Below are 17437 nucleotides of genomic sequence, written 5' to 3' on the forward strand. Positions count from 1 at the left end.
CAGGTAAGTAGCCAATTGCCCGATTGTGTCATGCTTCCTCCCCACCAATGCCTATCCCTGCCCTGATTGAGGAGAACGAAGCTAACCCACGCCCCTTCCGACACGTGGGCGGCAGCCGTATGCATCTTATCACCTACATTTTAGCGAGTGCAGTGCAGCTCAGCGTTGGACCAACTAGGTAGGAGTGTCTAATAGAGTGGACACGGTATTTAAAAATTCCAGCAGCGCTGCTGTGTCTGATCCACTCATACCAGCACAACACACACTAACACACCACCACCATGTCAGTGTCACTGCAGTGCTGAGAATGATCCACCACCCAAATAATACCTGCTCTGTAGTGGTCCTGTGGGGGGTCCTGACCATTGAAGAACAGGGTGAAAGCAGACTAAAAAAGTATGTAGAGAAAGAGATGGACTACAGTCAGTAATTGTAGTACAACAAAGTGCTTCTATATGGTAAGTGGAGCTGATAAAATGGACAGTGAAAGTGCAGCTCAGTGTTGTGTACGGAGAGACACACCCTGAGAGCACTCTTTTCTCATCTCTGTGCAGAGGTCGTAATTGCATTAGTTATGAGAGAGAGACCCTGTCCGGCTTAATCCCACCCATATCTGAACAACAGGCCAATCGTTGTTCATCTTGCTGTTCTGCATTGCTGCCACATTCACCGTTCTTTATCCAATAAAGCATAAAGACTCGTTGATATAAACTCGATAATGTGTTTTATATTTTGATGGGAAACTATAAGCTTGTTGATTATCGATGAAGTCGCCTAATAAAGCTCAGTTACTGGTTCAAGAGATATTGCAGTCCTTAATCAATCAAGAAGATATAAAAACAAGAAAGATCTTAGACTGATAGTGTTAAGGCCAGCATCAATTCTCTGTCAAATCAGTGCAGATCTAAATTTAAAGACAGATAAGGAAGCATCACTAGTGACAGACAGACAGACAGGAACCACAGTCTTGCACAATGTCTCTGCTCAAAAACTTGCAGACTGGACACAACGGGCACAAAAACAACGATAAGCAAAGAGACAAAACTTCTTTTTAACGTTTCTACACTACTTGTTTCTACATATAGAAGCACTTTGTAGTTCTACAATTACTGACTGTAGTCCATCTGTTTCCCTGCATGCTTTGTTAGACCTCTTTCATGCTGTTCTTCAATGGTCAGGACCCCCACAGGACCACTACAAAGCAGGTATTATTTGGGTGGTGGACCATTCTCAGCACTGCACTGACACTGACATGGTGGTGGTGTGTTAGTGTGTGTTGTGCTGGTATGAGTGTCACTGCTGGACTGAGAATAGTCCACAAACCAAATATATCCAGCCAACAGCTCCCCGTGGGCAGCGTCCTGTGACCACTGATGAAGGTCTAGAAGATGACCAACTCAATAGATGCAGCAGCAATACAGAGTGATCGTCTCTGACTTTATATCTACAAGGTGGACCAACTAGGTAGAAGTATCTAATAGAGTGGACAGTGAGTGGACACGGTATTTAAATACCAGCACAACACACACTAACACACCACCATCATGTCAGTGTCACTGCAGTGCTGAGAATGATCCACCACCTAAATAATACCTACTCTGTAGTGGTCCTGACCATTGAAGAACAGGGTGAAAGGGGGCTAACAAAGCATGCAGAGAAACAGATGGACTACAGTCAGTAATTGTAGAACTACAAAGTGCTTCTATATGGTAAGTGGAGCTGATAAATTGGACAATGAGTGTAGAAACAAGAAGGTGGTTTTAATGTTATGGCTGATCGGTGTATATCTCTGAGTATAAGCACTTTAATATGTAACAGGAACTAACTGAAAAGTAATAGGGCAAAAAGTGAAGTCCCATAAAGTGGAAAAATGGTTTCCTTTTTCAGAAAGGACGGTCTTAAGTCAAGCATTGTATGTTAAAAATAAACAAGCAGCATCAGCAAAGTGGTCACAAGAGAAACTCACTTACAGGAATAGACGGACACCACACAAAACAGCTGTTATCTTAACTTAAAACACAACTACTAAATAACTAGAGTGAAATAAGAACCCACACTGTCTGCTTCCAGCTTTTACATACAGTGGGGCATAACGGAATGGGTTGCCAAATCAAGCAATAGGTGCACCACACAGCGTAAACCTTTTCCTATAATGATGATGAAAATGCTTTCCTAATTACTATAAACCTATTGAACAGAATTCTGTGGATCTGGGTTCGATCATTGCATAATACAGTTCCCACCTATCCAAAAATCCCAAAACAAGCACAAGTTGGATGGGCTGTTCTTACTGGCCTTAGGTGTGAATAGGTGAATGTGTATGTGTGTGATGCTCTGTAATGGACTGGTGCTCTATTCTTTCACCCTGTTCTTCAATGGTCAGGACCACTACAGAGCAGGTATTATTTAGGTGGTGGATCATTCTCAGCACTGCAGTGACACTGACATGGTGGTGGTGTGTTAGTGTGTGTGTGTGTGTGTGTGTTGTGCTGGTATTTAAAAACCGTGTCCACTCACTGTCCACTCTTTTAGACACTCCTACCTAGTTGGTCCACCTTGTAGATGTAACCTCAGAGACGATCGCCGGGTTCGATCTATCGCTGCTGTTTGAGTTGGTCGTCTTCTAGATCTTCATCAGTGGTCACAGGACGCTGCCCACGGGGCGCTGTTGGCTGGAAATATTTGGTTGGTGGAGTGTTCTCAGTCCAGCAGTGACAGTGAGGTGTTTAAAAACTCCAGCAGCGCTGCTGTGTCTGATCCACTCATACCAGCACAACACACTGCACTGCTGAGAATGATCCACCACCTAAATAACACCTACTCTGTAGTGGTCGTGGGAAAGTCCTGACCATTGAAGAGAAACAGATGGACTACAGTCAGTAATTGTAGAACTACAAAGTGCTTCTATATGGTAAGTGGAGCAGTGGACAGTCATAATAATACATGCAGTCATGTATTATTATGCATATATTTCACTGGCATTATATGGCAAATAGCTAAAATGCCTATAAATACCGTTACACGTTACAGAGGTGAGGCTGGACTGGACAGGCTGGACTGGACAGGCTGGACTGAGATTGACAACAGCAGCGGTCACTGCGGTTATGGCTAGTAACAGCCTAAATGAAATATGAATTTATTTTTATATTCATAACACAACACGAAAAACAGTAGAATTATTTACTAAAAGTATTACATTTAAAATAACCACAAGTACAGCTAGTTTAAACGCGTATGGTGAACGGTAAAGCGGTCCGGTGAATCACGGGCTTTAGCCCTAGAGCTAATCGATGCTAACACGAGCTAACGGTCATTTCTATTTCAAACGCCTTTTTTTATTAAACATTAATAAAAAACGTATATTTTAATACACAGCTCATGTGTTTGTTTGTGTTTCTTACGAGAATTGGTGTGTTCTTGTGTTCATGGCGTTTACTCACCCTGTTTGCTCTCTATTTTTCCAGACATGGTCTCCCAGCGCTTGTGGTTTCACGGAGAACCGGGATAAACGCGAACACCGCTCCCTTCCGTCACCGGACCATTTCAACACGATTTTATTTATAATTAATTCCTTCTTCAAGCGGTTATGACCTTCTTATAGAGCATGTTATCCACCAAAAGCCTGCTCACCTAGTCCCGTGTACACATACCGTGTCTGTGCGGTGCGGTGCAACACGCTCGTCCACACATACACACGGACTGATGTGTGATTCAGGAGTGAACCGACTCATTTTAAATGACTCTTTGGGAATGAAACCTGAAGGTTTGGCTCTGATCTACTGGCGTAACTAGGAGCTCATGGGCCCCAGTGCAAAAAACATGTTGGGCCCCCTCAACAAATATTATATATATATATATTATATATATATCTGATATATATGGAATGAATATATAGATGTGGGGGTTTGAGTTTATGTCGTGGAGAGCCTCCCTTGCCATGGGCCCCAGTGTACCTCCCATGTAGTTTCGCCCCTGAATGAAACTCAATGTATATGTATATGGAATGAAAACTGATATATATATATATATATATATATATATATATATATATATATATACATATATATATTATGAAACTTGTTATATATAAAATGAAACTCAATATATATAAAATAAAACTAGAAATATGTAGAATGAAAACAGTTTACAGTTTACATATGGAATTAAAACTGATGTATATAAAATGAAACTTGATATATAAAATGAAAACTGATATATATATATACAGTATGTCTGTCATTGTTTAACACTATCAGTGTTGAGGACATTTACATCAACTCTGAAATCAACACTACACAACTCTGGAAATTCAACACTGGCGATTTTGCTGTGTAGGCTGGGCAGCTGCATGAACAACGATTGGCTGTTCAGGGTTAGAGGGTAAGAAAGTCGGATCATAGGTCCTCATAACCACTGATGTCTAATCTGACCACATTTTTCAGTAACGAGTAATCTAACATGTTACTATTTTCAATCCAGTAATCAGATTAAAGTTACTTATCCAAGTTACTGTGCGTTACTGTTTTTGTCATTTTCCTTAGTAAAAAGATATATTTTTGCTTTCTTCTTGCGTCTCGGGGAGTGACGTCTGGCCTATGCGACAATTAAGTCACGGGCTGCGTCCGGAATCGCATGCTTACAGAGTATGCACTAGATTGGAGGAAGTATGCACTACTCGGCCGGTAAAGAAGTACATACTTTCAGTACAGAAGTGTGCAGTATGCACACAACACCGCTACGTACTACATCCGCCATCTTACCAACGTCAAGTGATGACGTGGGGACGTGATGACGTAATATCACCATAGTTACAGACTTATTACAAACCCCACTCGCCAAAATGTAGGATATTTATCGTCTTTTTGTTATTTATTTGTCTTTAAAAAAAATTATTTTATTTATCTTACTTACACTTGTGAACAGAGGACGCCGTTTTCCGCGTCTTTCTTGTTTCTTATTCCGCTTCAATCGCCTACGCAGCTCCAGTTGCATTATGGGATACATTAGCGGACCGCATTATATAACTAATAAAGTAACTTGTAATCTAACTTAGTTACTTTTAAAATCAAGTAATCCATAAAGTAACTAAGATACTTTTTAAAGGAGTAATCAGTAATCAGATTACTTTTTCAAGGTAACTATGCCATCACTGGTCATAACTGACAGGGTGCTCAGACAGTCTCTCATCCACATCAACTACACCAGACTTGTCAAACAATGTTATGATATAAGGTACTGAACTGGTAATCAAAAGGTCACTGGTTCAAGCCCCACCACTGCCAAGTTGTAGCTGTTGGGCCCTTGATCAAGGCCCTTAACCCTCAATTGCTCAGACTGTTTTCTCTCACAGTACTGCAAATCGCTTTGGATAAAGGCGTCTGCTAAATGCCGAAAATGTTGTACTGGTGCTGGGTGCTGGGAAATTCTCAGCACCGCAGTAACAACATGGCACTAACAATGAGTGTTATTGTGGAATAAGTGTATCAAGTGCAGCAGTGTTGTTGGTATTTTTAAAACCATTTCATGCATGGTGGCCACTACAGTGGACAGCTCTTTAAAAGTTATTATTTACTATGTGCGTAGGTTTTTCTGTTATTGATGCATGACAGCCTTTTAAGGAGACACTACCAAACAACCCAGTATCATTACCCATGTGGCCAACAATTTCAAGTGCAACAAACCATATGGTAAACCAAAATAGCTGATGGAATGTCAGAAACTCTTATTTGCTTCAGGGATTTCTGTAAAATTCTTCTACTAAAAGGCATCTTTGCTGGTAAAAAAAAATTGAGCACAAAAAGCAACATCTAAGAAGCAATACAATCATTGTATTGTTCAAATATTTATTTATTTGAAGCAGTAAATTACAATTAACCACATGTCCACTACAGTGGACATCATGCATTCTGGGGATATTTCAAGTACCAAATGTATTTTACTGTAAATCCATATTTTGGTGAAAATACACCTCAAGTTTGATATCTTTTGTAAACTGCACTATTTTTAATAGTATTAAATTAATATTTTGAATTTTGCGTCTCTGTGATTATATACAGAAAAGAATCACAAGGTGTTCTTTATACAATTAGTACCATAATGAGATGTACTGAGATCAGGCTTGGGCCTGGAAACTACTGGCCTTAGCTCAAGGGAGCAAAAAATGCCCACAGATGCCAGGATGCTCTATGCCTGCAATAGACCACGTACATTTACCTGAAGCGTCTTGTGCCTTTGTGCCCTGGCTGCTTTGCTATTGTATTGTAAATAGATTTTACATACAAACCAGTTCATTTTTTTCTATGTTTTGATAGGGCACAGGACTGTTCATGGTTTTCATAGCCGGTCCAGTACATGTTAAAACATGATAACATTTGTTGTACATCATTAAAAGTTTGTATTTTACTTTATTTATTTCTAAAAAATTATTGTTCTATTCATTGGGCTGTTAACGAAATATCACTCTCAGTGAAACTCAAAACACATTAATAACTCTTAATTAATAACATTATTGAAACATAAATTTATATATTTATATTTATAAATATTACATATTTTTAAACATAATTTAAAAAAGCTGTTCAGTAGTTTTATTAGCCTGAAAGGAAAATTAAACAATTGACAACAAAAAAATCTTGATTCATGTTGTCATAATTCATGCATGAAAGGGTTAAACACCTGTCAGTGCACTGAGTATAATAGTGCTCTCTCTCTCTCTCTCTCTCTCTCTCTCTCTCTCTACAAAACATAGACAAGTACTAGACATACAGCATATTTAGTGTGAGACAATTTCAATGTTATACTGTCTGTCTAACTAGCTTTAGCTTGCTAGCGGGGTTTTTTTGCGCCATTTTAATGTACGTTAGATTGAGTTATATTAAGTAGTAATTTAATATTAAATAGCAGTATTATAGTAAATAACCTTAAGCAAAGTTTTACAAATTGGTTTCTTGGTTGTGGAATAAGTTAAAGTTAATAAAAATCAACCGTCAGTCACTTAATGTTTGTAATTTCCACTTAAGACCGAATGCAAGATGCTGAAATGAGCTCCAACTGCTTTGGGCTGTAACGGTTACACAATTCAAGGTGGTGCAAAAATGATTACATATTAAAGGCAAATAAGTAATCTGGCCCTAAAATATAAAATAAAAAATCTTTGATAGCGTGTGAAGTGAGACCACGTCGGTCGTTGTGAGTAAAATGTGAAGTGTAGTACTGCCCACACGATAAAATGAATGTTCACTGAATGTGTACTGATGGGATTCACTTCATGGCAACTTTACACAGAATCGAATCGGTTCGATAATGATTCCATATTAAAATGACATAGTTGAACGTTACACTCAAAGAACCGATTCAGTAAAATGAATGGCAACGAGTCGAACCAATTTAAATGTTTACTGAAATAGTAGTAAAGAATAGTGATGGGAATTTCGGCTCCTTTTAGAGAGCCGGTTCTTTTGGCTCGGCTCACTAAAAAGAGCCGGCTCTTTCGGCTCCCAAGTGGCTCCTTAGATTTTTTTGTTGCTTAAATTAATTTATTACCAAATTACATGTAAAATGAATTTTTTATTTAAATTGCTTTATTTATATACTCAACATGGAACAGAGTGCTCCGACAATAAATTATAAAATACAAAAACAAAGACCCATCACAATTAGACAAAAAGATCTGATTGTGTAAATTATTTGTAAATTTGCATCTAGAGTGGGACGGCACGGTGGCTAAGTGGGTAGCACTGTCACCTTACAGCAAGAAGGAGTTTGCATGTTCTCCCCGTGTCTGCGTGGGTTTCCTCCGGGTGCTCCGGTTTCCTCCCACAGTCCAAAGACATGCAAGTGAGGTGAATGTTCCTGTAATGAATGTAAACAAGCATCTAGAGTGAAACAACACAACATCAATGAAGCATCACTCAACAAAATATAAATGAAAATGTGCAAAAGAAAAAGAAAAATCAGCATCCAGGTGACAGTATTTGTAAGTATTTAGTGAAGATTAGCATTCAGAAAAATCAAGGAGCTCATCTTTGATAGGTTGATCCTGTTTCTCTTTTCTGTTATGGAGGGACTGAGCACCTGAGCATTTCACTCACCTTTCACACCTGTGTTAATGTAACGTGACAATAAAGTGATTTGATTTGTGTAAAGCGCTGAGTTCTCTCTCTCTCCTGTTCGTGTGCACGCTGTGTGTGTGTGTGTGTGTGTGTGTGTGCGCGGCTTTGACAGAAAAAAAACGAAAAAAACAAAAACGAATCGACTCCCAATTAGGAGCCGGATCCCGTCGTTTACTTTAAAGAGCCGGCTCTTAGAGCCGAATCGTTCGCGACCGACCCATCACTAGTAAAGAATTGGTTCTCTAAAATGAATCGATTCAATACGTCATGACTGACTCTGGAGCTGCAGCTGACCCAGGAAAGCACAGCTTTCTGACCATTCAGCTCAATCAGTCTACCTTACTCCCTTTGATTTATTATGCAAACCTGTTTGAATGAGGATACAGTGAGCCAGAACTGACACTTGTCAGAAAAAAAATTTAAATATTATTTTATTGCCTATAACAGTATTTATATTATCTTCCAGATGTAAATTATTAATGCTGGTGAAAGTTAAATTTCAGGATGGATTTACTTATGCTGACTTCATTTCTGAGGGTAAATTTCACCTAGATTCTACTTAATTTTTTGTTTGTCAACATTATTTTAATTTGCATGTGTTATGTTCAGTTCAGAATAAGTTTGGGCTTCCTACGGAGACACTTTTATGCCTTTATGATGACTCGGAAATTGAGATTGATGAGGACATTTTGCTAGATTTACTTCTTGCAAAACCTGACATGATGCTATTGATCAGAGACAGCAATAAAAGTATCATTTTATTTTTTTCCTTAAAGCAGTAGTTGTCAGTGCTGGAGGCCTAAACTATTCTGTGCCTTAACAAAGCTTGTCTGACACATTTACTTGAAATAGCAGGGCTAGATTTTACAACCACTACTACTAAGTTAATCTTCTGTTTCAGCACTCTGGGCCTTCACATGCAGAGAGCAGTTCTTGTACAGACACTTTGTCTTGATCAAGCTCTTCGAGTGATGTAGACCGAACACCAGAGCATTCTGCAAAATCTAAAACAGTAGAAGAATCAGCAGATGGTACTATAAAATATGTTTGTGTGTTTGTAAAACTTACTTTAAATTACTTGTTTTGCTTAGTGTTATTGTTTTTGTTTTAAAGAAGGTCTATGATGCTTTAACACAGAAAGCAGGTGGAGACGCAGTTCTTGCTGAATATGGCTCAAATAATACAATCTTAAAATGTCATCACAGGACCTACAGGTAGTTCTTGCAACAGTTGATGTCAAAGTACCTGTAGGTCCCATGATGACGTTGTAAGATTGTTGGAGACTTCTTTACTTATCATGTGGTTTGCTCTTGTGCTAAACTTGCTAGGATGGTCAGACCTGGCCATGTTGGCAGTTCTGTTAATTTCTAATTGCCCTGATCCACTCTAATGGGGGTGTACTAACTTTTTCCTCACAAAAAAATTATTTTTGCTAATCCTCAGACAGTGACATGGCCACTCTGCTTGAGCTTATTCATCTGCTTCCACCTCCACCTGGGGGAAAGAGAGCTGTGAAAATTAGTTCTACAGATGCTGCTGACAGACTTGTGGTGTATCATAAGGTAAGTGTTAAGAAGAGAAGGCTATACATTTTTGTGCTGTGGCCTTGGTTGAATATGATTGGAATGTTTTTTTTCCCCTTTAAGTCTTGCAACAGTATTGAAGAACATCTTCGACAAAAAAAAAATGACAGCCATACCTTCTTGCTGTAGGACGAAGCCGAGGTCAGATAAACAGTTACTCTGTAGCCCTTGACAAGAAGCTCATCCCATGTCAGACTGGTGGTTCTCTTAGTGCATTTGATGAGCTTTTCAAAGCTCATTTTGTTTTTTTAATTTAACATATGATGGTGCACTTTGTAACTTCTACACTTTCATTCAAACAACTGTCTACTTTATTGATGTTGGAAAAACAAGAGAGTCACCAAGAGTAAAGGAGCTCCGTGCAAAACTGACACAACTAAAGAAACCTAGAACTTGAAGATGTTGTCTTGCTTTAGATGCAATGTATTATATACAACTAGTCAAGCCCTCATAAGTCACTTAAGATTAGGCCATGGCTTTTATCCTAACTTAAATTTTAAATTGGAATGTGCACAAGACAGATGTAGAAGACAGTTTTCCACATATTCTGGGTTTAGAAAACATTTAGATTAGAGATGGGACGATCGATCGGCTACGAATCGGTATCGGCCGATTTTTAATCAAAATATGCTATCGGCGATCGCGATATTTCCTAAAAGTAGCCGATCCGATCGTGTGATATATAAAGACCATGTTAAGTTAACAGCTCAGTGGATTGATCCAGACTTTGAGCTACGAAGCGCCAACCATCACATCACCATTCATCAACCATCGTACAGAAACCATCGTGAAAGCTCTTACGATGTAATTTTGCTGATTGTAATATTTACTTTTAAAAGATAATTCAACCCGGTCACATCTGAGTCGATTCTATCAGCACGTTATATAAACTCCTGGTTCACTTTGGTAAATCGTAAGCGGTTCTTACTTGTGATGTAGATGAGAACAGAAAACGTTACAGAGCCAATCAGAGGCAAAAGTTTATTCATTAGCAAATTCGTTAGTTCAGGATCATCTGCTGAACTTTTAGAAAACTTTTAGCTGCTTAGACGGAACGAGTCTGACTCGGTTACAGATCTGTGGTAATAGCAGTTTAATTAAGCTTTTTAATGAAGCTTTTTAATGTAAGAGAGTCACACAAAATGTTCTGTAGTAGCTGGTGTTTATTTAAAACCACGACATTTAATTAATAACAGTAAACACGGAGAGATAACTGAGAAGAGAAACTTACGCTTCACATAAAAACGAATCAACTCATGAATCAATGAATCACTTATAGCGATACTGTGAACAAAGCGTCTCTTCTAAAGGCACAAACACACACACACACACACACACATGCGCGCGTGCGCTGCTCCGGTTTATCTTTACTGTGAGGCTCTTTTTAAGTTTATTTACTGCTAATAAAGGAATGTTTCAGGAACTACTGAGAGAACTTGATGCTTAATATGTGAGGTGCATTCACATATTAAGCATCAAGTTCTCTCAGTAGTTCCTGAAACAGTTCCTACAGTATAAGGTCAGTTGTAGAACAAAACTTTTGATTTTGTTCTACAATTCTGATACTAAAAGGGAGAAATTGAGAAGTGGGGAATTGTTGAGCCAGTGAAAATTGTTTTGGGGGTTAGGTATGATAGTAGACGGGACAAGAAACCTGGTACTTACAGTCAAATGCCAGTGAATGACACCTTCGTTTATATTCCTATTTTGGAAAGTTTTAAATTTATGTTCAGAAATTCAGAGATTTGTGATGTGGTCAAAGCACATACCTCATCTCCTGGAAGTGTGTACAGTGACTTCAGTGATGGAAGTTACTTTAAGAACCATCCTCTGTTCTCTAAGTTTACAAATGCCTTGCAAATCCAGCCCTATTATGACGACTTTGAGACAGCCAATCCTCTTGGCTCAAAACATGGCATTTACAAGATGGGCTGCCTTTATTTTGTGTTACGAAACCTGCCTCCAAAATTCAATTCTGCAGTGCTGAATATACATTTAGTGTTTCTGTTTCACTGCCAAGACTTAAAGAAATATGGATTTGATCTGATTCTGCAACCTTTGATTTTAGACCTTAAAACACTTGAAAGTGAGGGAATGTATTTGCCTCTATCCACTGAAAAAGTCTATGGCACAATCAGCCAAATTACAGGAGATAATTTGGCAATGCATTTTATTCTTGGTTTTACAGAGTCCTTCAGTGGGCAGTATTTCTGCCGTTTATGCTTGATCGATAAGGCTGATGCCCAGAATGTTTATTGTGAGGATGACCGTAAAGTTAAAATGCGTGAAAAGGCAAGTTTTGAAATGCATTGTGAAACTCTCCAGTCAAACCCACAACTTAACTCTGTGTATGGCATCAAAAGATGTTCGTCATTGAACACATTGCAGTTTTTTCATGTGTGCAACAATTTTTCATTTGATACAATTCATGTGGACACAATTTGGGACTGAATTCCGTTCAAACTCTGTGCCTGGTCAGAAACACTCCTGGAGATGTGGTTCCACCTGAGAATCGAAATTGGAACCTTCTGCTTCTTTTGTTGCAAATAATGAACATAATTTTTTCACCAAATCTGACTTATGGCATGACTGTAGCACCCCGATCGAAATTTAATACCAAAGCATCATTTTGGGTGTGTTCGAAAACCTAGTGAGCTGCCTTGCTGTTTTACTGTCTACATAGGCAGCTGCCTCAGTAGAGAGGATTCTAATCAGTCAATGACTTATAAGTCAGGTTATTCGAACGCGCTACTTAAATAGCGCTTCCATCGGGTTTCGCGTTTAGCATTTAGCATCTTGCCATTAAAACCAATTAACTGAGGTAGCACAGCACGCTAACGTCAATATAACACCTCCCTTCATGTACCGATAACGGTTAAATTTCCTGACAAGCTCGAACTTGCAAATAAAAACACTCGGTACAAGTTTATACAAGTTAAAAATCTGTAATATTTGATTTACGTTTGAAAATAACTCCATTCGTTTCTCCGCCCCGTCAGCCATGTTTATTTTCCTGTGAGAGAAGAGCACCCGACCCGCAATGAATGCTGGGATTGCCTTGATCACTAAGGCAGCGTCGGATGCTCACTCGTTCTTGAGCCAAAATAACATTGAAATATTAAGATACCTCAGTAGTGAGGATTTTAAGGCATCTAGGATTTCGAACAGCCTCCTTCTCGGGAGCGCGCACAGGATGACGTAAAATGCTGCCTATGTAGAGAAGGGGCTAGCTTTTCGAACACACCCTTTATGATACACTACCCTTCGTGTATTAGGAAGATTGGCCCTTTCTTACACACCTGGAGTATGAGGTTTGAAGCAAAGCATAAACTGTTTAAGAACACGCTGAAGAACTTTAAGATCGGATTATTCGGATTATTATTGTGGTAAAGAGCTAGCCAACTCGCTTGAAATTCCTGTAGATGAAAGTGTCTATTTCACTAACTGGGTTAGGATTGATGGTACAGAATACAGAGTAGGGCTTATTGTTTGCAATGAAATAAAGCACGAGGTTCCAGTCTTCTTGAAAATCACAAAGATTCTTTTAGTACATGAATGTATTTATTTTACAGTTAATACACTGGTGAGTATTTCAGTGAGCATTACCATGCATTTAGAGTGTCTGAAGGGATGATAGGGAAACTGTTGTTAAAGTAAGTGGTTTGCACTTTTATAAGCCGTTTGATCTTCAGTGTGCTTATGGACCAGATGATGGCATGTATGTGGTGCTGTTACATTGTTTGTTTTAGTCTGTATGACCTTGTAAGAACAGGTTTCGTTTAAGCATTTTTACCAAGTATTGTTAACAAAAACCTGTGTTAACTATGTTAAGTTTACAGAATTTCTCTCATGTTTCAGATGTACATAACATTAAAACCACCTCCGTGTTTCTACACTCACTGTCCATTTGATCAGCTCTACTTACCATATAGAAGCACTTTGTAGTTCTACAATTACTGACTGTAGTCCATCTGTTTCTCTGCATGCTTTGTTAGCCCCCTTATTTGCTGTTCTTCAATGGTCAGGACCCCCACAGGACCACCACAGAGCAGGTATTATTTAGGGGGTGGATCATTCTCAGCACTGCAGTGACACTGACACGGTGGTGGTGTGTTAGTGTGTGTTGTGCTGGTATGAGTGGATCAGACACAGCAGCACTGCTGGAGTTTTTAAACACCTCACTGTCACTGCTGGACTGAGAATAGTCCACCTAACAAAAATATTCAGCCAACAGCGCCCCGTGTGTTAAAATAACACTGTAGAGTTTGTTATTTAACTCTAGACAAGATATCACCTACACTGGGTTAGTGTTAAAATATCTCTGTAGAGTTTTTCTTTAACACTAGTAGAGTAACTAGATTAGACCTGATTAGGTCCTCATCAACGGTGGAGTCCTGAAAATTCTCAACTTGGCCAGTTAGACACATTAGTCCAATTTTACGCAAGAGGTCATTGTAAAATGTCTGGAAAATCTCTGTTGGCAAATCTGCGGTACATTCGTGTCACTCTAGTGCCAAAGTTTCGGAAAATGCGAGTGACCGCTTTTGCAATCTTTGGCTTTCTTGCCTTCTTCTTGATAACGGGAACGTCTGGGTCTGGCTCTTGTTCACCTGCAATTTCATTATTTCCGAGGAGGATTATTATTAAGCTCCCTCACTGATTCCTGGATTTCTCTAATAACATTCTCAGTTATCTCAAGAGAGACCGAGTCTAGAAGTTCACTATAGAGTACGAGGCAGCTATCAGTCTTAACAGAGTACGGCACAGTTTTAGGACCGCTCACAGATGCCGTAATGATACTTCTTTGATCAGTGGCGACCTTCTCAATTGAGATCAGGTCCACAAGCACACTTTTCACAGCATCCGCAGGGTTGGTCTGAACGACTGCAGAGAATATTAAAAACCATGTGAATTATTGTGATGGAGGTGATTATCTGTGTCTGGGGCGGTGCTGGTTGTATAGCCTGACAGCAGAAGGTAGAAAGGAGCTACGGTATCTCTTCTTTGAGCAACGCGGGTGAAAAAGCCTGTCGCTAAAGGAGCTGTCCAGTGCCCAGTCTTCTTGGGATCACAGATATTTGGCATGTTTTCCTCCATCCATTTGAGGTTTCTTCTATTTTCCACTCACTCAAATGTTTATTTTATTTTATTTTTTTTGTATTCTTTTATGGAGTTGTTGTGGCACAGCAGGTAGTTTTGGTTGCCCTACAACTTCAGGTTGTCTGGGTCAGGAACTTAGAAGAAAGATATAGAAGATATACTTTATTTGTCATTTATACATATACAGGTGTACAGTACAATGAAATTCTTTCTTCGCATATCCCAGCTTGTATGGAAGCTGGGGTCAGAGTGCAGGGTCAGCAATCGTACGGCGCCCCTGGAGCAGAGAGGGTTAAGGGCCTTTCTCAAGGACCCAACAGTGGCTGCATAACAGAGCCTGGATTTGAACCGCCAATCTTCCAGTTGTCCTCTGCCACTTGCAGATTTCGCTGTTAAGGCTGTCCTGAATGTGTTGCACGATCAGGTTTATCGCCACAGAAAGAGAGAGGAAGAAATAATAATTGTTTCTACACTCACTGTCCATTTTATCAGCTCCACTTATCATATAGGAGCACTTTGTAGTTCTACAATTACTGACTGTAGTCCATCTGTTTCTCTGCATGCTTTGTTAGCCCCCTTTCATGCTGTTCTTCAATGGTCAGGACCCCCACAGGACCACCACAGAGCAGGTATTATGATGGTGGTGTGTTAGTGTGTGTTGTGCTGGTATGAGTGGATAAGACACAGCAGTGCTGCTGGAGTTTTTAAACACCGTGTGCACTCACTGTCCACTCTATTAGACACTCCTACCTAGTTGGTCCACCTTGTAGATGTAAAGTCAGAGACGATCGCTCATCTATTGCTGCTGTTTGAGTCGGTCATCTTCTAGACCTTCATCAGTGGTCACAGAACGCTGCTCACGGGGCGATGTTGGCTGGATATTTTTGGTTGGTGGACTATTCTCAGTCCAGCAGTGAGGTATTTAAAAACTCCAGCAGCACCAGCACAACACTCACTAACACACCACCACCATGTCAGTGTCACTGCAGTGCTGAGAATGATCCACCACCTAAATTATACCTGCTCTGTGGGGGTCCTGACCATTGAAGAACAGGGTGAAAGGGGGCAAACAAAGCATGCAGAGAAACAGATGGACTACAGTCAGTAATTGTAGAACTACAAAGTGCTTCTATATGGTAAGTGGAGCTGATAAAATGGACGGTGTGTGTAGAGAAAAGAAGGTGGTTTTAATGTTGTGACTGATCAGTGTATATGTATGTATATATATATATATATATATATATATATAATTTAACAGTACATTTTACATGTATGTAACCCTGTCAATGTCCGTGATACAAAACATACGTCATTCGATTCAAATAAACGGGTTTGTTCAAAAGAATCGATTCAGTAAGGTGATTCACTGGATTGCCACGGAAGCTGTGTTCACTGGCCGAGACGTTTAAACATCTCCGACCACAGGTGGAAGATTTATATAGCTGTAGGACAATTTATTCAAGCATTACCTGTTAATCCTGGTCAGAGTCGCGGTGGGTCTATAGATACAGTCTATAGATATTTGAAAATTAAAATACATTAAGTAAATAAGATATGTCTGCTGTATTTTACACATTATAACCCTCAACGTGAGGTGGAAAAGTTCATAAAGGTCCGGGTCCTTTCTGTGTGGAGTTTGCATGTTCTCCCAGTGTCTGCGTGGGTTTCCTCCGTGCGCTCTGGTTTCCTCCCACAATCCAAAGACATGCAAGTGAGGTGAATTGGAGACACTAAATTGTCCATGACTGTTCGATATAACCTTGTGTAATGAGTAACTACCGTTCCTGTCATGAATGTAACCAAAGTGACGTTAAAACCCTAATAAACAAACTCGTTGTCAAACCAACCACCTTCCAGATCACACACCGGGCCCCCATTGGCCCCAACCTGACACCAACTGTAGTGTTTTTTTGTAATATATTTTCTTAATGCATTTTTTCCCTTTTTCTCCCTTTTCAGCGCATCCAATTGCCCGATTGCATCACGCTTCCTCTCCACCGATGCCGATCCCTGCTCTGATTGAGGAGAACGAAGCTAACCCAGGCCCCCCCGACACGTGGGCAGCATGCCGTATGCATCTTATCACCTACACTTTTCTAAACTTGTGAACTGATGAATCTTGTGTAATGAGTAACTACCGTTCCTGTCATGAATGTAACCAAAGTGTAAAACGTGACGTTAAAATCCCAATAAACAAACAAACAAACAGCTCTGCTATCAGCCGGCCAGGCACCTATACAGACACATAATTGGCTGTGGGTGTGTAGCGACAGGTTTCCTTGTCGCTTGAAAATTGCGACCTCTAACATAAACATAAATCCGTGATCTGATATACAATCTAGTGCACTGTGTAGGGAACAGAAACCAATTGTCTAATTCACTATCTAGTGCACTATGTAGGGAACATAATTAATTATGTAATACACTATCTAGTGCACTATGTAAGGAACACAAATCATCATCTAGTTCTACTTTCTAGTGCACTGTGTAGGGAACATAAATCCGTGATCTGATATACAATCTAGTGCACTGTGTAGGGAACAGAAACCAATTGTCTAATTCACTATCTAGTGCACTATGTAGGGAACATAATTAATTATGTAATACACTATCTAGTGCACTATGTAAGGAACACAAATCATC

General features: G+C 39.6%; 1 protein-coding gene and 1 long non-coding RNA gene across 6 annotated transcripts in view; both read right to left on the bottom strand.

The window, feature by feature from the left end:
- rapgef1b (Rap guanine nucleotide exchange factor (GEF) 1b) overlaps nucleotides 1-3654 on the bottom strand; it is a 77387-nt gene extending 73733 nt beyond the window's left edge. For all 5 annotated transcript variants that reach the window (XR_010015000.1, XM_063011460.1, XM_063011459.1 and 2 more), the window contains exon 1: nucleotides 3441-3654. Coding sequence is in view for 4 of the 5 variants with exons in the window: in XM_063011460.1 (XP_062867530.1) it covers nucleotides 3441-3468 (28 nt within the window). In the remaining variant the exon portion in view is untranslated. The remainder of the gene's footprint in view (nucleotides 1-3440) is intronic.
- An 11287-nt stretch (nucleotides 3655-14941) lies between these two features.
- The window catches only part of LOC134330773 (uncharacterized), a 46187-nt gene continuing 43691 nt past the window's right edge, over nucleotides 14942-17437 (bottom strand). Inside the window, exon 3 of the long non-coding RNA XR_010015036.1 lies at nucleotides 14942-15197. This is a non-coding gene — a long non-coding RNA (uncharacterized LOC134330773). The remainder of the gene's footprint in view (nucleotides 15198-17437) is intronic.

This window comes from Trichomycterus rosablanca, chromosome 16 (assembly GCF_030014385.1).
Source record: "Trichomycterus rosablanca isolate fTriRos1 chromosome 16, fTriRos1.hap1, whole genome shotgun sequence".
NCBI lineage: Eukaryota > Metazoa > Chordata > Actinopteri > Siluriformes > Trichomycteridae > Trichomycterus > Trichomycterus rosablanca.